Raw genomic sequence first — 23,759 nt, forward strand, 5'->3', positions numbered from 1 at the left:
CTGCTCAATGCCAAGTGCCCTGTGAGGCTCGGGGATACAACAGTGAAGGAACAGGATGTGTCTCCACCTTGCAGAGTTTATGCATCCCTGTGTCCCCGGCCCACAGCCCGAGGAGAGACGGAACGGACACTCAGGGCACAAAAGCACGTGCGCACAATGGTGCCTGAAGAAGCTTGGAGAGGTGTGGTGACTTTGCCAAGCCCATAGAGTGAATGTGGGACAAAGCCAAGGCTGTGGGTGGGCACACGACAAGGAATGAAGTAGACTCAGCTGCCTGGCAAGGGCTGGCTCTCCAGGGAGATGGGCCAGAGGACACACTGTCCAGGACGGAGCTAGGGGTAGGTTGGGAGAGAGAACAAGGGAGGATCCTTCCAGAAGGGAAAGGACTTGTCTCTCCCAACAGCTTCTCTCCAACCCCAGCTCCCTTCTCAAGATAAGGGGCGCTGATCCTCAGCAAGGGGTAGGGGCTCAAAGAGGGAGAGAATGGAGAGAGGATGGGGGACTCAGTGAGAGGGTGAGGACTGCAGTCAGATAAGGGGCTCCTGATGCAAGCAGGAGGGGACTTCCTGGTAGGGACCCGGCAGGAGAGAGGTGGGGCTCAACGAGAGAGCCAGCAGTCTGTGAAGAGGATGGGGGCGCAGCCAGTAGATGAGCGTTTGTACACTGGGGTGAGGGCTCCATGAGGGGGATGGAGGCCCAGAGAGGAACGGAGGATACAGTGCGGAAATGAAGGCTCAGTGAAGTCAAGGGTCTTCAGTCAGAGCGTTGGGAGATTGAGGGGGTGATGGGACAGTCAGACGAGGAGTTTGAGGGACTGCATGAGTGGGTGGGGTCGAGGGATATGATGGGGTCCCCGCGAGGGGCCTGGGGTCTCAGAGAGAGAAGGGAATTCTTGGAAGGGGACCGGGGCTCGCAATCCTGCAGGGGTCCGAAATCTGCAGAGCCAGCCCTCAGGGCGGGCCGGCGCCCCCCCACCCCCGTGTCACCCCCGCCCCCCAACTGCGGCGCAGGCGCCAACACAACCCGCTTCTGCTCTGCTCGCGTTCCCGCTCCCGCTCGGCGGAGACTGCGGACGGAGAGGTGAGCTCAGCCCTGCCCCACGCTCGGCCCGACCCCCACCCCGCCTCCTCCCAGGATCTGGAGAGCCCCCACCCCTGCCGCGTCCCCAGCCCGGCCGTGTCCCGCCCCGGGCAGGACGGCGGCGCCCCGGCCCTGGTGTGCCCCGGGCAGGACGGCGGCGCCCCGGCCCTGGTGTGCCCCGGGCAGGGCGGCGGCGCCCCGGCCCTGGTGTGCCTCGGGCTTTGCGAGGTAAGGTGTCAGGGAAGTAGCAGGGGCAGAAATCTCGCCAGCCCAACGCCCGGAGACACTTCAGGGTTGGTAGGTTGGGCGGAGGCCTCAGAGGACAAGACCCCACCCACCTCTCTGCAGAAAACCCATTCCCGCCCCCTCTTTGCCTCAGTTTCCCTCTAGGGGAAAGGATGCACTTAATCTCGACCGGGGAACTGGTGGTCGGCTCAGAAACAGTGTGCGGTGGGGGCGGGGGAAGCTGGCCTGATTTCTCTGGCCTCACCCCCCAAGACAGCGTCCCTTCAGGCCTGAGCGACACTGGACGCCGGAGTGCGCGGGTCTGGGGGTCTGCGAAGGAGAACCGAGCGAGGCCCCATAAAGGCGAGAGATTCCACCCATCTTCGGGCCCTCGCGCCTGACACCGCTCGCCTCCTAGCCGCAGCCTCCACCCCTCGGACCCAGTAGCTCCCTCCTCTTCCCTCTCCCTGCTCACGGAGCCCCTCCCGCATCCCGCCTAAGGACAGCTCCCAATCAGCTCCTTGGCAACCCTGGTCCGGGGCTCTCAGCATCCTCTCCCACCCTCCCCCAGACCGCCGGTCCGCCTCCCGGCAACCCTAAAAGGAAGGGGAGGGGCCCGGTCGAGGGGGAGGCAGCGTCAAGGTCACCTTCCTGCTCCGATGCCAGCAGGATCGGGTGATGTATATTTGGAGGAGAGGGACAGTGAGCTGCAGGGGAGGAGGAGCTAACCCAGACCTATGATCCCGGAGCTCCCGCCCCGCCCCGTCCCCTAGGATCTTCAGTTAATGGTCGTTGCACTGATGCCCACCGCCCCGCCGGCCGGGGTGAGGAAGCTGAAATCTCCCGGGTTGGTGCCCGCTCTGGCCACACCCTCTGCAGAGCCCCACCCCTCCCCCTCCCCCATTCCCTCGAGCTCCGGCTCTTTCCCCCACCTCTCGCCCTCTTCTTTCTCTGTCTTTCGCTTTTGATCTCTGCCTTTCCCCATTGTATGTCAGTGGGGGTGGGGAGGTATTGTCTCTTACCCCTTTTCCCTTTTTTCCCCTGAGTTTCGGGTGAGGGCTGTGGAGAGCTGTGATTTATAGACAGGCTTTAACGCAGCACTTCTACGTGCTGGTGTGGATCCATAGAATTACCTCCAGCACACACTGTGGCTCTGTGTGTGTGTGTGTGTGTGTGTGTGTGTGTGTGTGGTGTGTCTGAGTGTCCGTCTCTTTGTGCTGTGTGTCTAGCTCTATGTGTCTCTATGTGGTATATGTGTGCCTGTCTGTATATGTCTGTGGTGTTTGTGTGTCTGTGTTGGTGTGTGTGTATGTGCATCTATCTGTGTATGTCTCTGGTGTGTGTGTGTGTTTCTCTGTGCTGTGTGTTTGTGTGCTGGTGAGTCTCTCTACACAGGGATCTGAGGATCACATCTGGAAATGAGAGGGGACTAGAAATTTGTCTTATCCTTCAGTGTAAGCACATTGCTTCATTTTGTTTGAAGCTGCTCAGAGGGACTGAGGGCCATCATGGGATTGGGGGAGCCCAGTCCTTCCCCAGCAGCCCCCACCCCCTTTGCTTTTAGTCCTAAGGATGTTTGGATACACAAGTACCTTCCATTCCCTACGCCCCAGTGTCTCCATTTGTGAAAAGAAAGGTCCTTAGATAGGTTTCTTTAGAAATCTAACGTTGAGCCTAAGAATACCTAAGCCTGAGGACCCCTGACTTTCACCTTCTGTGGAGTCAAGATTCCTTGGGACTTGGAGATCGTTGCCTTCTGAGGGGCAGCCCTGGGGAGGGATCTTTTAGGACCTTGCAGCTTGGGGAACTCCACCCGATTGGACGAGTGTCAACAGTGACACTTTCAGCCCAGAATACCTTGAAAGGCAGGGAAATTAAGGGGAAGAGATTTGGAGAGGAGATGGGGATAAGAAGCTCTCACTCTAGACATGGGACTCGAGAAGTTCAGGATAAAATAATAATGAAGAAATTACAGTAATAATAGTCACAGAAGCTATCATTTCTTGGCACTGGACACAATAACTGTATAAAGCAAGTATGATTATCAGCTGTGTTTTACAGATGAGGAAACTGAGGCTTAGAGAGGTGAAAGCACTTGTCTGACATCACACAGCCAGGAAGTGGTGATCCTGGATTCCGATCCAGGCAGCCAGGCTCCAGAACCCACAGTTCCAGCCACTGGGTGGCCTCCACAGTAAACATGCAAATTTATTGCCACCAACAAATTGCCAGGCTGTGGGCTAAGCACTCAGTGCCTTGGCTCATTCTCACTATACTCAGACAGGCCAGGATTCCAGAAGGACAGGCTCTGCTATGAGTGTGAGCTCTCTAAAATGGGTGGAGAAAAGTCACCTTATTAGCATAAACTCAGGTGTGATCTAAAGGGGCTTATTACGAATAACCAAAGGCAAGCCTTTCACCTTTATTGCTCTTATCACTTAAGAAATTCCAGGGGTTTTAGGACCTCTGTGCCAAGAACTGGAGGAGGACCAAATATATATTTCTTCTTATAAATCACATATCACAATGACCAAAAAAAAGAAAAAAAAAACTCTTCAGCTTTAATGGGATTGTCTCAGGAGGACTCCTGTTCTGAGTACTTTGTGACATTTGGTTCCCTCTGCTGCTCTCACTGACTGACATGAGACCTCAGGGTTCCCTGAAATAACATGCAAAGGCTGATCAGAGGGACAAATGATAGCAGTTATTATCATCTTAAACATCAAAGATGAATTAGATATAACACAGAGATATGTTTGCATGTAATTGGCAAACACCTCTACTCAAGTATATGGTGAGGCAGGAAGCCTTGAGTGTGAACAACCAGAACATGGTCCCTGCAGCAGGATTCTAAGCCAGTGGAAAGGATGGGTTAAGTAGATGGGCTGTAAGTTACATGGATCAAAGCCTTGTTAAGAGAGAAATAGAGGGTTAGGGTCTAGTTCATGGTGCCTGTTATTTAATATATATTTGTTGAGTGAATTTGTTATTGTTAGCCATTTCATTTATCGGTTTACATTGTAGGCACAAAATTGTAGATTTACACAAGTCCATTTAATGGCAAGGAGAATCCTAATGGTCTAAATTGAGGACAGGCCCTAAATCAAATCCTATAAACTTACAAGAAGATAAAAGAAGCAGTAGAAGTTTGGGATCAGTGCCTCCGAACTCATCAGCAGGAATGGCAGCCCCGGGGTACAGTTCTGGGGTACTCTGTGTAACCAGAATATTTTAGGGATGTGTATGGGAGCAATTAGAGGTGACAGAGGTAATTAAAAGGGAAGGCACAGAGGTGGGAAGGTTGAGTCACAATCTATTATGATTATATAGTGTTCAAAAATATGAACACAGAGCTGTCCAGACCAGTTTGGCTAAAATTTTCCAGCGTCATTATTTCAACTCTTCTGCATAACTCGTTATTTTAAATTGAAAAAATGCTATTATTACATCACCTTTAAACCATGATAATATTTGAAAAGATTAAATATTTGTCTCAAACTCACGTAGAGCTACTTTCAATTAGGTATCCTTTTAATATATTCCCACGTGAGTGAATACATTTGTTATAATTTTAGAACACATATAACTTAGTTTGCTTCTGATTAATATTACATGATAAGCACCTTGCTGTGTATCTATTATCTTCATGGACCTTTTTTTTTTTTTTTTTAAATGGCTGTAGAATATTCCCTGAAGTTGCTATACTTTGTCTCTTCTCAGTTTGTGGGCCTTTTGTATTTAAAGATTTTTTCTCTCCTGTGGCTGCCTTGGCAGAAAGTAACTTTATGCTGATAGCTTTCTTTTTTTTTTTTTTCTTTCTGCTTTTGAAGTACTGGCTTGGGAGTAAATCCCCAAGATTGGGTTTAGTGGTTCAAAGCATAACATTTTTAAAAAATTTTATTTAAAAAAAAAAAAAAAAAAAAAAAAAAAAAATAAAATGGGTGGAGAGGTGAAAGTAGCACAAAGATTCAGGGGGCCTTGGAGAATCACCATGGGCAACCCTCACTGCCCCCTCCCTCTGTCCACTGCACCTGGCCTACCCCACAGGGACCCAGGATGCCAAGCTGCGAGCGTCCCTGTGGCTGCAGCCGAGGCCCCAACGTGGAAGATGGCAAGTGGTATGGGGTCCGCTCCTATCTGCACCTCTTCTACGAGGACTGTGCAGGTACCCCCCTCAGCGATGACCCTGAGGGGCCTCCTGTACTGTGCCCTCACCGACCTTGGCCCTCACTGTGCTGGAAGGTAAGGTGGGAGGAGGAGCAATTCCTGTGATTTCCTGTGGTTTCAGGGAGGAGGTGGGATCAGTGGATAGAAAGAAAAGGGGCTGCGTAGCAATTAGGAGTCTTGCATGTTCAAGCAAGAGGAAACCCAACTCAGATGAGTTTCAACAATAAAGGGAAAATATTGCTCATTTTATAGAAAAGGCCAGAGGTTGGGTGCCTTCAGGCAAAGTTCGCTCCAGCAGTTCAAAGCATCACACTGAGGACTCAAGATTTCCTTCAGGCTCCCCATGGCACCCCCATCCTTGCAGCCCATTAGTTTGAGGCTCTCCCCATGTGTTCTCCAGATGACTGCTCCCAAGCTGACCCTCAATCTCTCACTCCACACCTTCCAAGGGAAATCAGAATTTCATCCAGTATTTCTTTCAGAAAAGAAACAATGCTTTTCACATCCAGAAGTCCCGGCAAGTATTGCATTGGCTCTGACTGGGTCACTTGCCCAGCCCTGAACTAATTACTATGGCCAGAGGGATGGTATATGCTGACTGGCAGGAAGAAGGGTTCACCTCACTTAAATCTTCCTGTGGCTTCCCAAAGATATACTGGGGGACTGTTGCCAGGACAGTAGAAGATGTGAGAGAAACGAACAGTCAATGTCCATACCAGCCATGGAGAGCGGTCAGTTAGGGAACACCATGTGAGTAAAGGCATGGAGGTGGCAGTGAGCTGGGTCCCTACAATGCTCTTTCATAAATACTGTAGGAAGCCTGAGACAGAGGGTTCCTCCTCTCTGCTTTCAAAAGGCTTCACTCTAGTGGGAAGGCGAGGTGCCAACCTGCACAGTGAATGCACAACCTCAGCCAGGTGTGCAGAGGATGGCAGGAGAGGAAATGCCCTCAGTGCCTGGGGTGATCTGGGAAGACTTCCAGGAGAAAGTATGTATTTTAAGTTTTTGAGCATCTTCTTATTGTCAAGCAGTGTGCTGGGCTCTTGGAGACACAGAATTTAAGACGATGTGGTCCCTGTCTTTGAGGAGCTCCTAGCTGTGGTTCATTTAGTCATTCTGCAAACATTCTCTCAGCTACTGCTGTGTACCAGCACTGTGCTAGGCATGGAAGACACCTTGGGAACCCAAACAGGCAGTCTCTGATCTCATGGCTTTCCCAGCTCTCAGTCCAGTGTAGCAGGCAGACAGACATCACTTACATAGTAACCAAGGTACACGTCCAGGTGTGCACCAAAGTGAGTGCACTGAAGAGCAAATGGGCACAGCGTTTGCATGAGTGCAGAGCTGGGGACTTGACCCAGTCCAGGGGCATCCTGGAAGGCTTCCCTGAGGAGGTGAGGTTTGAGATGCATGTGATCTGAGGGCTGTATAGAAGTTAACCCAACAGAGGGATAGAGGTAAAGGGTAGATGGGACAGGGGGATAAGATGGGACCCAAATGATGATTCAGGGGGACTCAAGGCTGGCAGAAGAAATCCACTGCTAGGTGGGAGCTGAAAGGGAAATTAATTCAGAGACCTCAAGATTTCAAATAGAACATGACAGTTTGTGCCCTTGTCAATTAGATCCTAGCAGGTGTGTCTATGATCCCATCTTTTAAGGTTGGACCAAGGGGTTACCTTTAAGTCCAACTGGGATCCAAGGTGATCCCTTGGCCTGGGGCCCCAGCTGACCCTGACTGCCTCCCAATCTGTCTGCTTCTCTCCAGATCAGCTTATCCTCAGGTACCCTGCTTCTGCTACTGGGTTTGGCAGCCCTGACCACTGGCTATGCAGTGCCCCCCAAGTTGGAGGGCATCGGAGAGGGCGAGTTCCTGGTGTTGGATCAGCGGGCAGCCGACTACAACAAGGCCCTGGGCACCTGCCGCCTGGCAGGCACTGTGCTCTGCGGGGCAGCCGGGATCTTGCTGGCCATCTGCATGTTCTGGGCCATGACTGGCTGGCTGAGCCAGGACCCCAAAGCAGAACCCTTGGACACTGAAACCGATGGCCACATGGAGGTCTTCGGGGATGAGCTGGAGCAGCAGTTGTCCCCCATTTTCCACGATGCCAGTGGCCGGTCTTGGTTCTCACCACCCGCCAGCCACTTTGGGCAATCCTCTGTGCAGACCATCCAGCCCAAGCGGGACTTTTGAGCTGCCCTCACGGCCAGAGGAAGAGCCAGGCCTGGGGTCTGGACCCTTCCTCCTCCCCACCACATCCCACCTTCCCATTGTCTCCCTAACTTCTCCCTTTCAATGGGGCCCTTTCCATCTAAGCCCCCAGAAAGTCCAACTCCAGGTCAGAAAGTCTGGAGCTCACATCTCTGTGTCCCCCTCCCAGGGGTAGGGCCCTAAGTCCTCCAAGATGCCAGCCTTCCCCGAGTCCCCCCAAAACTTCCCACCCATTCCTCCTTTCCAAAGCCATTCAAGGGCAGAAAACTCCCTCAACCTATCCCCACTCTTTCCTCTGTATGACCTTGGGCAAACCCCTTACCCTTTCAGACCATCAGTTCCTGCCTCTGCACTAATGAAGGGTTTGGACCAGATTCTAGAGTTGCATGACTTTCTTTTTCTCCCCAGGATATAAGTATTACCTTCCATAGGCAAAGGTAAGGGGAGGGGTAGTGGGGTCATTCTTATCCACTGACCCCTCCCTCTGTCAGCTGCACCAGGAGGCCTCAGGATGGGTCCAAGATGCTCACCTGGACCAGGATGGTGCAAAAACATTTACTCCTTACAGTATGTTTTCTATACATCTTGACATCAGAGCCCCCAGTCCACCCCATCCTGAACTATTACTAACCCCAGTTTACAGATGAGGTGGCCGAGGGAGGCTGGCAGTCTGCAGGAACTCAGACCCACGTCTGTAGACTCCTGGAACAGATCTTGTTCCACAGTGGGAGCAGGACCCCACACCTTCCTGGCTTCCAGGGGACCCCCAAGGGTGGCACAGGTTCAGCCCAGAGAGACTAGCTGATGCCTAATGGTCCCAGGTGGCTCAGAAGATACTTTGGACATGCATTTAAATGGTCTCTAAGAGCCAGGGGGCAGGAGAACTGGGATGTCTTTGCCCCTCAGAGTCCACCCGCCTAGAAACCATCACCTACAGGTCCTGACCTCACCCTGTACAAATGTGCCCCTGGAGGCACCAACCCCTCCATCCTGCAGGCTCCCCAGCCAGATGCATCATCTCTGTTCTCTACCACTAGGGGGAACTCCAAGACAGCTGGAGAGAGATGCCCAAGGCTCATGCCTCTACCCTCCCCCTTTAGTCTCAAGGTGGTGGGGATGGGGGTGGGGGCAGCCCTCCTGGGAGGGTCCTCAGTCCTCCTCCACAAAGCAGGCCCTACTGCCCCTCCCCATTCTGCACCCTTCCACCGCCCCCCCCCCCCACCTTGCCTTTCAATAAACAGCTGGGATGGATACTGACTTTGCTTCTCTTCTCCCTGACCACCAGGGCCTGGGGAGGGAAGAAAGAAATTGCTATGAGCACCTACTGTGTGCTGGGCACTTAAATCCATTATTTCTCGTTTGCTCCTCATGATAATCCTTTGAGAAAGTGGATGATTATCTTCATTTTACAGATGAGATGAGAAATTTCTCAGCCTTCTTGACAAACTTCTGTCTCCATCCCTGAGAGGGATGTGAGGAGGGGGTCTAAGAGCCCGAGCTGGAGCCAAAGGTGGGATCTTTTCCAGGAAGATAAGAACAGTTAACCTCCACTAGCACTCACTGGGGGCCAGGCCTTGTTCTCAGGGCCTCACAGACATGAGTTCGTTTAACCTTCACAACCACCTAGGTGGGGACTATTATTCTCAAATCTCACTCCCAGGCTCCAGGCTTGGATTTCCACCTGAATTCACCTACATGTTGAACCTCAACTCAACTTTCCCGAACTGTTCTCCTTTCCACCCCTCCCCTTCCAGACCTGCCCCTCCTATGCTGCCCACTCCTGAGAGAGTGACAGCTCCAGCCAAAGCCTTGAAGTCATCCTTGACTCCTCTCTTTCCTCACAGCCTGAATCCAAGCCACCAGCCAGTCCTGTCAATTCACCCTTGGAAATGCACCCGGTACCTCAGTGCATCTCACCATCCTCAAGGCCAGCTCCCTGGCTCTCATCTGGATTATTGCACAAGCTTCTCCCGGCTCTCCCAGCTTCTTGCTTCTGTGCGCACACATGCATGCACACATGCACACACCACACCACACACACACACACACACACACACACATACACAGACTCTAATCTTTACAGAGCAGTCACACAGATCCTGGATGACATAGGTTAGACAGTGTCCCCTCTCTGCTTGGAACCCTCCCATGGCTCCCACCTTTCCCAGAGTAAAAGCCAAAATCCTCTCTGTGGTCTACAAGGCCTGACGTGATTTGCTGACACCCTTCTCCCACTTTCTTCCCCTGTGGCCTCAGCTCCCACCACTCTCCCCACTCCTGTCTCCTCTCCAGCCAGACCGGCCTCCTGGCTATTCCTTCAACATCAAGCACAGCTCCTGCCTGAAGCCTTTGCCTAGCCATTCTCTGCTGGTGTGTTCTTCCTCAGTTCAGCACTTGGTCAATCCCCCCACCTCCTTCAAGTCTTTGTGCAAATGTCACCTTCTCAGTGGAGACTTCCCTGAGCAGCCTATTTTTTTTTGGCCGTGGGATCTTCTTTCCCTGACCAGGGATTGAACTCGGGCTCTCCGCAGTGAGAGCGAGGAGTCCTAACCACTGGACCACCAGGGAATTCCTGCTGAGCAGCCTAGTTTAGAAGGTGACTATGCCCCCATTCCCTGTTCCCTGTGTACTTTGGGGTTTGTTTTTTTTTTAACTTTTTATTTTATGTTGGAGTACAGTTGATTAACAATGTTGTGTTAGTTTCAGGTGTACAACAAAGTGATTCAGTTATACATATACATGTATCTATTCTTTTTCAAATTCTTTTCCCAATTAGGTTGTTACAGAATATTGAGCAGAGTTCCGTGTGCTATACAGTAGGTCCTTGTTGGTTATCCATTTTAAATCTAGTAGTGTGTACATGTCAATCCCAAACTCCCTAACTCTCCCTCCCCCCCACCCTTCCCCCGGTAAATATAAGTTCCTTCTCTAAGTCTGTGAGTCTGCTTCTGCTTTGTAAATAAGTTCATTTATATCAATTTTTTTTAGATTCCGCATATAAGCGATATCATATTTCTCTTGCTCTGTCTGACTTACTTCACTCAGTATGACAATCTCCAGGTCCATCCATGTTGCTGTAAATAGCATTATTTCATCCTTTTTAATGGCTGAGTAATATTCTACTTTGGTTTTTTGCTTTCCTATAGCATTTACCACTTTTCAAATACCAGATAATTTACTTATGTGTTATAGCATCATTTGTTACCTGTCTACCCTTGCCACAGTACATGCTCCACAAGGGCAAGGATCTTTGCTTGCTTTGTTTACTGACATATCCCAAGTGCCTACAACAGTGCCTGCCACATAGTAGATGCTCGATAGAAATGTGTTGAATAAATCCATCCTAATTTTATAGATGAGGACAGTGAGGCTTAGAGACATTAAGCCATTTGCCCAAGATCAACAAGTAAATGCAGAGCTGGGATTCAAATGCAGACAGTCGGCTTGAGGAGGCCACAGCTTGGGCCCCTGCACTATGTTGCCCCTTGGTTTGAAGGCCCAGAGCTGGGGTCACAACATTAAGTGCCCACAAATGTATCCAGATGTTCGTCGCTCTGTGGAAATACGAGCATAGTGTTAATAGATTTTTTTTTCAGAGAAGTTAGGAATCCAAAAATTTTTTTTTTAATGTATTTATTTTATTTATTTATTTTTGGCTGTGTTGGGTCTTCGTTGCTGCGCACGGGCTTTCTCTAATTGCGGCGAGCGGGGGCTACTCTTCGTTGCAGTGTGCAGGCTTCTCATTGTGGTGGCTTCCTTGTTGCGGAGCACGGGCTCTAGGCACGCGGGCTTCAGTAGTTGCAGCACGTGGGCTCAGTAGTTGTGGCTCGTGGGCTCTAGAGCGCAGACTCAGCAGTTGTGGCGCACGGGCTTAGTTGCTCCGCAGCATGTGGCGTCTTCCCGGACCAGGGCTCGAACCCATGTCCCCTGTATTGACAGGCGGATTCTCAACCACTGTGCCACCAGAGAAGCCCTAGGAATCCAAAATTTTATATGAGTTGTATCCATTTTTAAACATTAGTATCTGTTTCAAAATATGACTGAGCACTGCTCACAACAAACATTTCCAGGGACAGCTTCAACCCATGAGCTGCTGTGTGTGACCTCTGACCTAGACGTTCTGGGTTAGCTCTCACAGCTGATCAGGACCAGGGAGAGAATTTCACACTGACAAAATGGCCCAGAAATCGGAGGTAGTGCCACTCCAGAATACCTATGTCACATAAGCTTTCCTTTCCAGCTGCCACATGGGAAGCCAACCCTTGTCTGTAACCCCAATAAATCTCAGGCCTGCACACAGCCTTGTCCCCATAGAGCATCCCATTTTGGAGAAGCAGAATCCAATAACCAAAATTAATTCCCAATAATGCCAAATGTCACTGCAATCCTTGAAGGGTGTTGAAGGAGTTTCACTCTCATACTTTGCTAGTGGGGATGTGTACTGAGTTGAATAGTGTTTTCCAAAAGTTCATATCCACCTGGAATCTGTGAATATGACCTTATTTGGAAATAAAGTCTTTGGAGCTCTAATAAAATTAAAATGAGGCCATATTGGATTAGGATGGGCCCTAATCCAATAAACAGTGTCCTAATAAGAAGAGGGAAACTTGGATATGACACAGACAGAGGGAAGACAGCCACATGAAGATGGAAGCAGAGGCTGGAGTGATGCATCTACAAGCCAAGGAACACCTAGGGTTGCTGGTTAACAGCCAGAAGCTAGAAGAGGCAAGGAAGGATTCTTTCCTAGAGGCCTCAGAGGGACCATGTCTTGCCGACCCCTTGATTTCAGGCTTCTAGCCTCCAGAACTGTGAAACAATAAATTTTTGTTGTTTTAGTTTATGGTACTTTGTACAGCAGCCCTAGGAAACTAACACAGGGTGTAAACTGGTACGATGTACAAGAGAGGCAGCTTGGCAGCATAAAATGGGAAGTACACATGCCCTTTGACCCCTCCCTCTTGTGCAGATAGATCTGTAGGTTCAGTTCTACATGTTGGAACACTGCAGCATTGTAACAGAAAACACTTGGAAACAACCCACGTGTTTACTGATAGGGGACTAGTCAGTCAATCATGGTAGATTTACATACTGGTATAGTATGTAAAAGAATGAGAAAGCGCTTTATGTACTGATCCGAACTGATCTCCAAGTTAAATTGTTAGGTGAAAAGGTGCAAGGTGCACAACACTATGACTACCTTTAAACCACTTGTGTAAAAAGAAGAATAGTTATGGACATTGCTGGTATATTCATCAAATCTCTCTTGACTTCGGTTGCCTTTGGGGAGGGCACTGGGGACTGGGTATATGGGTGGGGGTGGGAGGGACCCTTGCACCACATGCTCTCTCACCCATTTTGAATTTTGAACGGTGTGAATGTATTACATTTTTAAAAATAATTAATCTTAAAAATTTTTAAATAATATAATTGATTGAATACACTTAATAAATAGGGGAGAAGAGACAAATCTCCCTTTCAGAAGAATTTTAATTAATAAATACTGAAGGATTGAGAGAAAGGGAAATCTCCCTAAGCACACTACAGTAATCATTGCTGCAGTTGAAACCCACCAATGAATGCTAAAATGAACAGGTAAAACTTTAAGGTGAAACAGTAGATTTGTGTCGTTTCAAATTATCTTCCCTCCAGATATTTATTAACTTCCATGGGGGGTTTAACACATGCCCACAGCTCCTTTGATGTTCCACCCTCCAGGCCGTGAAGCTTAGCTCCCCTCCCCTTGAGTGTGAGCTGGACTTGGCAACTTGCTTTCTGAATGTGGAAAGGGAAAAAGAGTGACTTCACAGTGGAGAAATCTGGCAGGCACTACCTTAAGCAAATGATCAAGTTTAGCATCTCCAATAACAAGTTTAGTTGATTTTATGGACCCCTGAAGTGATGTGATGAGAAGCACACCTCACCTGTGTGGTGTTCTTCCTCCAAATCCTTAACCTCAGCCTAATCACGGGAAAACCCAAATTGACGGACATTCTACAAAACATGTGACAAGCACTCTTCAAAAGTGTCAAGGTCACAAAAACAAGGAAAGGCCAAGAAACTGTCACCGATTGCAAGAGAGCAAGAAGACATGGCTAAAGTGTATATAGAAACTTTCGGTACTGTCTGCCACTCTTCTTTCTATAAATCTAAAATTATTTTCTTTAAAAAGTTAAAAAAATAATACAATTGTTCTGGTCAAGACGGAGTAACAGGAATCAGGTTCACTCTTCCACCTGGAAGAATTAAGGAACGGACCAGGAAACCAATGCAGAGAGGGGTCTTACGATCACCCCAGCTGACCTCACTGAGAGAGTTTCCAGGCCGCGGCATAGATTTCCATTCTCTGTCTCGATAAGTGAAGAAACAATTAGACAGAAAATCAGTAGGGGTATGGAAGACTTGAACAACACTATCAACCACCTTGACCTGATTGACATTTGTAGGGTGCGCCACCCAACAACACCAGAATACACAAGGCTTTGGGCTTCAGGGGCTCCTGAAGACCCAAGGGGCACACGGGGGCCCAAAATAGACTCAGAGCCCACAGCTGCCTCAAGGGTGCCTTCTAATGTTCCTGCAAGGTGATGGCAGCTCAGCTTGACAGCTTCCCTCTACCTGCGGGAAGCTGTTTCCACCAGCCTGCATGCCCTCTCCTCTCTGAGGTGAGGAGACCTGGGAGAGGGAGGGAGGCTGATGGGCAGGGTCCACCTCTTTTTATCCCAGAGCCTGAGCGCCCAATGCATCACCACCCAGAGGCTGCCCCTCCCTCCTGAGGGCTTGCCTCCCCTCCCCCATCCCCGCTGGGGGTGGGCGGGTGTCTAGGTTATTTCTCAAGCCCAGATTCAAGGGAGCTCCTCCACCTTACACCCTACTGGATCAAAGAAGGGGTGACCTGGGGACACAGCCTGCCTCTGGCGGCGCTGTGCCAGGGCAGGGAGCTGAGATGCCCCAGGGTGAGAGAGAGAAACAAAGGGATATTCATATCGATGGGGAGGTGTTAGCGGAGGTGGGATGAGAGACAGCCCGCCGTGGGGCGTCCAGAAGGCAGGCGTTCAGCAGCAGTCATGCCCCAAACTCTTCATCCCAAATCAAGAGTGAGCTGTGAGTGAGGCAGTCTGCTGGGGTTCAGGTTTCTGTGTGAGCCTGAGCCTTTCTTAACCTCTAGGTTTCTTTGTCTCTAAAATAGGGACAAGGATACCAATCCCTTGAGATTGTTTGAAGACTTAAGGAGCTTACAGTCGTGCCTGACACCTAGAAGTGCCCGATAAATGCTAGCTGTTGTCAGGGAAGAGGGCAAATCTGAAGTTTAGAGTCAGCTGGCAATGCGCAGGTTCTAATTAGGGATGACTCAGACATGGTCCTGTCCTCCAGGGACTCATAATCTGGAGGACAGGACAGTCTTTGTAGGCAGACAATGGCGGTATAATAGAGCTAGTGCTGTAACTGAAGGATGAGGAATGTATCACAGGACAGACGCAGGGAGATTCAAAGAACAGCACACACTGCACTTGCCTGTGCCAGGCTCTGTACTCACCACTTCACATTAACTAACTCTTTTGGTCCTCAGACCTCTCTAAGGTGGTTGCCACTACCTCCAGTTCCCAGAAAAGGAAACCAGGCGCAGAGAGTTGAAGCATCCTGCCCAAGGTCGCACAGGTGAGATTTGAACGCCAACAGCCCAGCTCCAGAATGCCCCATAACACTGACATCCATAGCTGCAGAAGTGACCCAATCCCCACAGACTCTACCAGCTAACCAACCTGGTAAGGGATGGGTTTGTACTCATAACCCCTCACAGGTCCACAGACACGGGCAAGCATGTGTGTGTCTACCCAGATAAACACCAATTCCTGCTGTGACGGGTAATCAGAAAATCCTCTGAAAACCACCCAGGAATGGTGTGCATTATTGGAAAAAATAATCAGCCCAAATGGCCTCACAGACACATGTGTCCATATGTACACTGGTGGGCCCATACACAAGCCCTTGAATAAACATGTTGCATGAGTGGGTACACACCAATATACACTCATGTGCACTCCCAACAGGCTGTAAGTTATTACGATGGCATCCTGTAGATACACTGACACACTCAGTGTGTATATGCACTTATTCTACTATTGATTTTTTTTTAGCTGTCATGTCTATTGAGCATCTACTATGTGTAAGTAAGTAAAGATAAGGCTCAGAGAAGTGAGGTGTCTTGCCCAAGGTCACACAGCTACTAAATAGCTGGGATTCAAACCCTGGTCTTGTGATACTAGGAAGTGGAGTTTCTTGCCACTGCTGTGCAGCTGTGTTCATGAGTGAACAGATGTGCTGTGGTGGGATTCCTACATGGACACCCCCTGTGACCTTGGACACATCACGTTCTGTTCCAGGGCACACCGTCACACGTCTGTTCACAGGTGTGCTCCATGGGTGTGTGTGGTGATGGGCCCAGTGACTCTGGTCCTGCTCCAAGTCTCAGCCTGGGTTGATGTCAACCGAGGGCTGTGAGCTTCCAGTCTCAGCTTCGCCAAGCCCCAGAGCACATGATTCAAAGCCAAACCCTGGGCATCAGGCCATCAGGAGCCTGATGATGGAAGAACTTATAGGGTTTCATAAGCATCTGGCCTGGGACGTGTGGTCAGGGCAGGGAGAAGGAGGGAGGAAAACAGAATGTCCACTGGGTGTGCACCCAGGCAGGGTCCAGGACCGGGTTTGGCAGGAGAAGAGCTGCCAGGACTTGGCATCTAATGGGCACTTCGTGGATGCAGGCTGTGGGAGGGAGGGAGGAAAGGGTGAGGGAGGGAGCAGCTCTGCCCCATCCTGGAGGCCCCGAGTGAGTGACTGAGTGAGTGAAGGAAAGGGTAATAAGTTAATGATGGAAAGAGGAAGGGAATGAATTTATCATCTCCACAATTCTTGAGCGCCTCCCCTGGGCTGGGCTTGGGCTGGGCACTGGGATGCTCGGTGAACAGGGCGGACACAGTCCTGCCTTGCAAGGCTGAGCGCTCCCGTGAGGCCAGTCAGGCCAGGGGACTGGGAGGACCCTTGACCCTCAGAGTGGCTCAGCCAGTGTGAGCAGTCCTCAGCGTGCTGGGGGAGCAAGAGGGTGCAAGAGAGTTTGTGTGTGCGCACGCATATGCACCAGCGCCTGGAAGCCTGGTGTCTGCCGATTCGTATGTCCCGTGAGCACAAGTTCAGCCTCCTCCTTCTTCCCCTCCCAGGCCTCCACCTGCCCCTGTCCTGCCTACATCGAAGCTGCTCCCTCCTTCCAATCAGCCTGCACCCTGGACCCCAGGGCTAAAGACCTCCCAGCAGAGAGACCCCCAGTGGCCCTCAGCGCCAACCTCTCTACCAGGAGTCCCAGAGTTGTGAGGAACACATGCAGCCCAAAACCACCTCCCTAGTGCCATGTGCAAGGGGTGTGCCCAGGCGTGTGCCCCACATCCCAAGCACCGGAAATGCTCCAGGGAGGCCCAAACAGGTGTGCGAATGACACCTTGGCCACGGAGCCCCCATTCTTGGCACAAGAGCTGTGCTAAGTGCTTTGGAGACACACTGACCAGCCGAGTGACCTTAGGCATGTCAGACTCTGTGATCCTCAGCTTCTAATTTAAAAAATAGGTTGATAATAACCACTTCCAATCTTATCTCAATACATGATGATTATTTTTCCTCGGTCCTTGTCTTCCCAGCTATACTGTCTATTCCTCAACAGCAGCCACTGGGTCTCATATCCCTGTTTCTCCCATGATGCAGCATCACACGGGACTCAAGTAAATAGTCAGTGTAAGGATGGCTCAGTGAAGTTGTTTATTCCTCATAAATAATCATGTTAGCCCCTAGCATTTACATAATGATAATAACCAGCAGTATTGAGTTTTATTACATGTCAGGCATTGTACTTGAGCACTTTGCATTCATTCATTCAATAGTTATTAATTGAACACCTAGTAGGTGCCAGGTTGTGTGCTAGACACGGGGGTGCGGCATCCCTGCCCTCAGGGTTCTTCCTTTCTGGTGGGGGCAGGAGGGACAGACAATTTAATACACAGAGATCATTTCAAGCCTTAACAAGTGCTATGAATAAAATAAGGTGGAGTTATGGCTTAGAGACAGACCGCGGGAACTGGGGTGGTGCGCGGTACTTTGTGAGTGGTCAGGGAGGGCCTCTCGAGGAGGTGACATTTGACCTGAGACCTGAAGGAGGAGAAGGAGGAGCCTGGGAAAGTTCCAGGCAAATGGAACAGCCAAGGCAAAGGCCTTGGCTCAGAGTTTCTCGCTACTCCCCCGTGTATGAACATCACAGCATTTTTTGTTACAGCAAAAGACTGGAAATAATGACATGTTCATTCACAAGAGATGGTTGCAGTAAACTAGTACATCCCCACAACAGAATATTACAAAGCTGAAAAAAAAAAAAAAGAACAACTTTCTGAACTGATGAGGAATAATCCCCAAGACAAATTGTTAAATAGGAAGAAAAAAAGTAACCTGAAGGACTGAATGTATGCCCCCATCTGTGTAAAAAGGGGAAAATAGTCATAACTTATGTCTTAAAGGAAACAAGAAAATTGGTTGCCTGCAAAAAGAGGAGAAAGGAATGGGAGGGTGACTTTTCAAGTACGACCCCTTGTACCTTTTGAATTTTGAGCCAAAATGTAAATAAATAAAAATATTTTCAAATCTGTCCTCTTGAAAATGCCATGTTCTCACACATTTCCTTCTCCCAGTTAAATTCCATCCCCCGGACAGATCCTGGAAGAGAAAAAACCTGTCTCAACCTGTCTGCCAAGACAGGAAGCCCAGATGTGAATCCTGGTTCCCTTGCTGGCCCATCGGGTGACCTCAGGCAAGACACCTCCTCTCTCTGGTTTATATTAGATGACACCCAGATATTGCCCCAGCTCTGGCATTCTGTGCCCTCCTGCTAGACCAAGCACCTGGAGGGCAGGCACCCTGTTTTCTTGCTCTTTAACCCATTCAATTAACTTAAACTGAGTAGCTACCATCGCCAGATTCTGGGTTCTCCATTTCTTTCCCTCCACCCCACATTCCAGTGCCTGGCATGGGAGTTGGTACCCTGTAGAGGTTCAGGACAAACATCTTAGCTTATGAATAAGGAATGGATGTTTGGGCAGATGCATGGTGAATGGTGGATGGACAAGTAGATGGTAGATGGTGGTTGAATGGATTTATGAATAAATGGTAGATGGATGGATCTTTAAGACAACAGCCTTCTCTTGATCCTGCAGTCTTCCCCACAGCTACCGTTCATTTTTTACTCTACTTTGTAGCAAAGGTTTTTTTGAAAAAAATTGTCTGTACTCACTGTCTCTGATTCCTCTTCTCTCTTAAATCTATTTGGATCATACTTCTACCTGCCCACCCCATCCCCATTGAAACTGCTCTTGTCAAGGCCACCTAGTTACCAAATTCAATGCTCAATTCTCAACCTTCATCTTCTTGACTGATCGATAGCTTTTGACACAGTTGAACACTCCCTGCTCCTTGATATACCTTTTTTCTTCACTTAGCATCCAGGCCTCTACACTCTCCTGGCTGTCAGAAGGACACTCCTCACGGGTCACTCCTTGGCTTCTCCCCAACCCTGCCTGCTGGAGTGGTCCAGGACTCAGTCGCTGCTGCTCTCATCCAGCCTCATGTCCATGACTGCAGATCTATAGCTTCAGCTCATATCTCTCCCCTGAACTCCAGTGCCTACATCCAACTGCCTACCCAAAAGCTCCTCTACAATGTCTAAAAGACATCTCAAACTCAGCACAACCAAAGCTGAATCTCTGGTTTTCCCCCGAACACCTTGCTCATCTCACCTGATAGCAGCTCCATACTTGCAGTTGTTGAGGCCAAGAAAGCTTGGGGGCATCCTTGACAAACCATTTCTCCTCACATTCCACATCTGAAACATCAGCAAGCCTGTTGCTTTAAAATATACCCAGAATCAAATCACATCTCACCACCTGCATAGCTACTGCCCTGCTCTGAGCCACCAGAGTTCTTCAACAGAATTATTGCAACACTGCTCCTCTCTCTCCAGAGTCTTTTCAAAGGCCTCCAAAGCCCCAGATGGTCTGAACACTCATTTACCTCTCTGACCTCATCTACCACCACCTCCCTTCACTTGCTCCACTCCAGCCATACCAAACAGGCTTCCCCTTGGAGACTTTGCATAAGCCATTCCCCCTGCCTGAACAATGTGTCCTCCAGACAGTCTCATGGCATCCACTGGACCACCCTACCTACTGCTTACCTCCACCCTGCCCTCCTGATCCTCTTTCCCCACTCTTTTCCTTTTTTTTCTTTTTTTTACTTTTTCCCCCTAGCACCTATCACCCTCTAACATACCCTAATACTTTAAGTATGTCTTATGTTAATTATTTCTTGCATATTTTCTTTCTACTGGGATGTAAGCATTTTTTTGTTATTACATCATCTGTTACATCAGATATATACATGTTATTTTCTCTGCAGTATTTCCAGCCTTTAGGACAGTGTTTGGCAGGTAGTAGGTACTCAATAAATATTTGTTGAATGAATATATAAATGGTTTGATTGATGCTGGAGAGATATATAGGTGGTGGGAGTTTGGATGGGTGATGGTTGAATGGAGCATAGATGGAAGAATAGAGAGATGGTAGGAGAAAGTTGAATGGATAAACAGTGGGGAATGGGTTACACATGAATGGTAAATGGATAGATGAGGGATGAATAAATAGGTGGAGGGATTTAATTCATTCAGCTACTATTTACTGAGTAGTTACCATGTGTCAGGCACTATACCAAGTACTGGAGATATGCTGGTGAGCCAAACCAGCAGGTGCCTACCCTAAGGGGGCTTACAGCTTAGTGGGGGAGACAGATATATATATATATATATATATAATTATGTATAATAAAATATATGTATAATTCCAAATTATAATATGTGCTATGAAGGGAAAGAACAGGATGCTCTGAGAGAGAAAAATATGGATGAGCAATGGAAAAATGGTCAATAAATGGGAAGATGGAGGTAGATAGGACTTGGGCTGAGTTGCTTTATATTAATGGTCCCAGCCTGCCAGGCACACCATCTGTTTCCAGACCCAGGGCCTCCCCACACCCCACCTGTATCTCTAACCTCAGAGACACTGTCCTCTCTCTCCCTGCACTGACTCAGCACCTGCCCAGCCCCTCCCCAGTGCCTGCCTGACTCCACATCCAGCCCCCACCCTGCTGAGTCACAGCCTTGGGCTAGTCAGAGGACAGCTCCATGGGGCCCCCAGTTCAACCCAGCCCCTTGGCCATCCTCATCCTCGGAGGGGGTAAGATGCCCACAAGGGAGGCCGGCAGGTGCCAAGCTCTTGATGCCTGGGCCTGAGCGCAGCTCCTGGTTCTCAGGAGAGTATCTCTGACCAGGCCTGAGGTGAGAGTTGGGCTTATGTGGGGACTGGGGTCAAGGGTAGTGGATTAGAGCTGAGTCTGTCTGCAGGACTATACCTCAGTCAGGAGCTGGCCTTGGAATTTAGGTCAGGGGTCAAGATGGGAGAAGGTGGGTGCCCCGTCAGCGACCAAGTCAGCACTCAGCCTGGGACCAGGGTCAGGATCTAGCCATGGCTGTGAGCAGTGATCAGGGCTCAGGCTACAGCTGAAGGTTCAGGTCAGGGTTTAGTCAGAGTCCCCAGTCAGGGAATAGGGCTCAGTCTATGACCAGTAAGGATCAGGGCTCAGTCAGTGTCCAGGGCACTGGCCTAATCTCCTCTTTGTCCAGGGAGGGGCTGAGTGGGTGGGTTGACCTGGACTGGTTGAGGAGCAGTTTCCAGCCTAATTTCCATCACCCGGAGGGATGAGCAGCACCTGCCCCAAACCCTCCCCTCCGTCCTCTGGCCCTGGCTAGGTCAGGCCCCAGGGGCCAAGTCTGGCTCAGTGTCTCCAACAAGGCCTAACCATCCTCACTCTGGTACCCCGGGGGCCCCAGGCTAGGGGTGGGGTGGGGGTAGGGCTGTGGGGCAGGGCTCTACGCCTGACCCAGGAGGGCGCCTTGCGCAAGGCTTTCTGATGCAACTGGCTGCTGGCTGAACACCTGGGCACCCCCCACTCCACACCCTGCAAGCTTTTCGCAGAAAGGGAAGGGCCAGGCAGTGGCCTGGATTGAACACACATAATCCCTTTCCTTCCCTGGCCCTGGTGGCCTCAGGACAGGAAGGAGGCAGGTCAGAAAGAAGGCAGGGCAGGAATCAGATGATTCAGCAACCCAACTCAGCAGGACTCCAGTATCAGGAGGGGGTGGATCTGGGGCTCTCTCCTCCCTGCAGTGGGAAGGTAAAGGAGGGAGTCAGGATCCCTGGAAGTTCCGAGGGTGCCACCCCCAACACACACAAAACAGTAATTACGTGGCTGAGCCCAGAGCAGAACTGGTGGCTGCCCAAGTTCACCCAACTGTCAGAGGCAAGGTCAGAACCAGAAACCAGCTTTCGTCCTGGGTTTCCAGCTCCTCCCACCACAGTTTGGGGTTAGGACCCCTTACACTTGAGGAGGGCATGGGACTTCCCCAGGAACTTTCAATCATTCTCGTTGAGGCTCCTGAATTAGTGGACCAACATGGGCTTTGGAGCCATACAGACCTGGGTTCAACACCCCCGCCTTACTGTGTGATCCTGGGCAGGTTACTTCCTCTCTCTGACACCTGGTTTCCTCACTTGTAAAATGGGCATAAACTCACTCTTAGCTCACAGGGTTGTGGCCAGGATTACATGAGAAAGCAGATGGAGGGCACAGCCTAGGCATGCCACATGGGGGATGCTCAGCTCTCAAGGGGTGTGTGCTTGGGGGTGGAGGTAGAAGCCCGGGCCCCCTGGAAATAATGTTAATCACTTATCATCAAGTGCTTACCATGTGCCAGGAACTCTTCTAAGCTCTTTACTTGTAATTAACTCATATAACTCTCCATTTAATCCAATAATAGCTCCCCATAACAGTAAGCAGTTCAGTAACCCTATCAGGAGGAATCTATCCTCAATTCCATTGATAGATGAGGGCTCTGGGTCTCAGAGTAGCTAAGTGACTTGCTCAGTGTCATCCAACTAGGACAGGCCAAGGAGGCGGTGTACCCAAAGACCACCCAGGGTTTCACCTAGACCTGGCTCCAAATCCCACTGCCTACCCCCCTCCTTAGGCAGTGATGTCACCTCTCTGAGCCCCAGTTTCCTCATCTGCCTCCAGGGATGAAAACAGCAACTTGGTGGGGAAGTTTGTGGAGGCATCAGATGATGTAAGGGAGGCACCCACACAGGGCCATGCTGGATCCATGGGCACAAGAATCACATTCTTCACGAAGAAAACCCAGGCCCACGGGCCAGAGCTGGATCACCCAACACAGCCATGCCTGCAAGAGGACCACCACTGAGCTGGTGCTGTGCCCAAACACTGGCCTTCCTGCCTTTTCTGAGGCCCAGCCTGAACCAGATTCAGATGCTGAGGGATTTCTGCCAAGCCACTGGAAAACCCCAGAGACGGGGGAGGTGCCCGATCTCCTAATAAATGCTCCCCAAGAGGAGCACAGGTCCAGAGTTGCAACCCTTGAATCACCCACCGTTTTTCCCAAATTGATTGGCTCAAATCCATTTACGCACCTGTATTATTAGTTCCGTAATGTTTTTCTTTCAATCAGCTCATTTTTTAAAACTTAGGTAAATTCATCTAAAAGGGAAAAAAATTTAAATCACTGACCTCAAATGGAAAGCCACTATCATTTGCCATAAAGAGGAAGTAACTGTAAAATTAAATATGAGGAAAGCAAAACAAAACTCTTAAATCCTAGCTAAATCCTGTTTCTCGCTGAGCTCTGCTCTCCCTTCCTTAACGTTGAGGTGTTAAGAACACAGACGCTGTTAAATGAGACTTTCTCCCCCAGTAATTGCAGGAACTGGAAGAAAATCAAAAGGAAATACGTGTATCACAATATGATTCAATGTTATTTAATAGAGTCTTGAGACCCTAAAACCGTCTGGCATCCTACTACTGCTGTATGCAACATATTTGGGAAAACCCTGACCTAATCCAACTCTCCTCCTAGTTTACACATA

The 23,759-nt window shown here is 49.7% G+C and overlaps 1 protein-coding gene across 1 annotated transcript; it reads left to right on the forward strand.

Annotated features, from left to right (window-relative positions):
• Positions 1-784: 784 nt before the first annotated feature.
• On the forward strand, positions 785-8,057 carry NRSN2 (neurensin 2). The gene is given in 4 exon segments (XM_059897239.1): positions 785-976; positions 979-1,080; positions 5,353-5,547; positions 7,240-8,057. Coding segments are annotated over 4 exon segments (915 nt in total). The 3' UTR covers positions 7,666-8,057.
• Positions 8,058-23,759: the final 15,702 nt, after the last annotated feature.

The sequence above is a fragment of the Balaenoptera ricei genome, chromosome 15, assembly GCF_028023285.1.
Source record: "Balaenoptera ricei isolate mBalRic1 chromosome 15, mBalRic1.hap2, whole genome shotgun sequence".
NCBI lineage: Eukaryota > Metazoa > Chordata > Mammalia > Artiodactyla > Balaenopteridae > Balaenoptera > Balaenoptera ricei.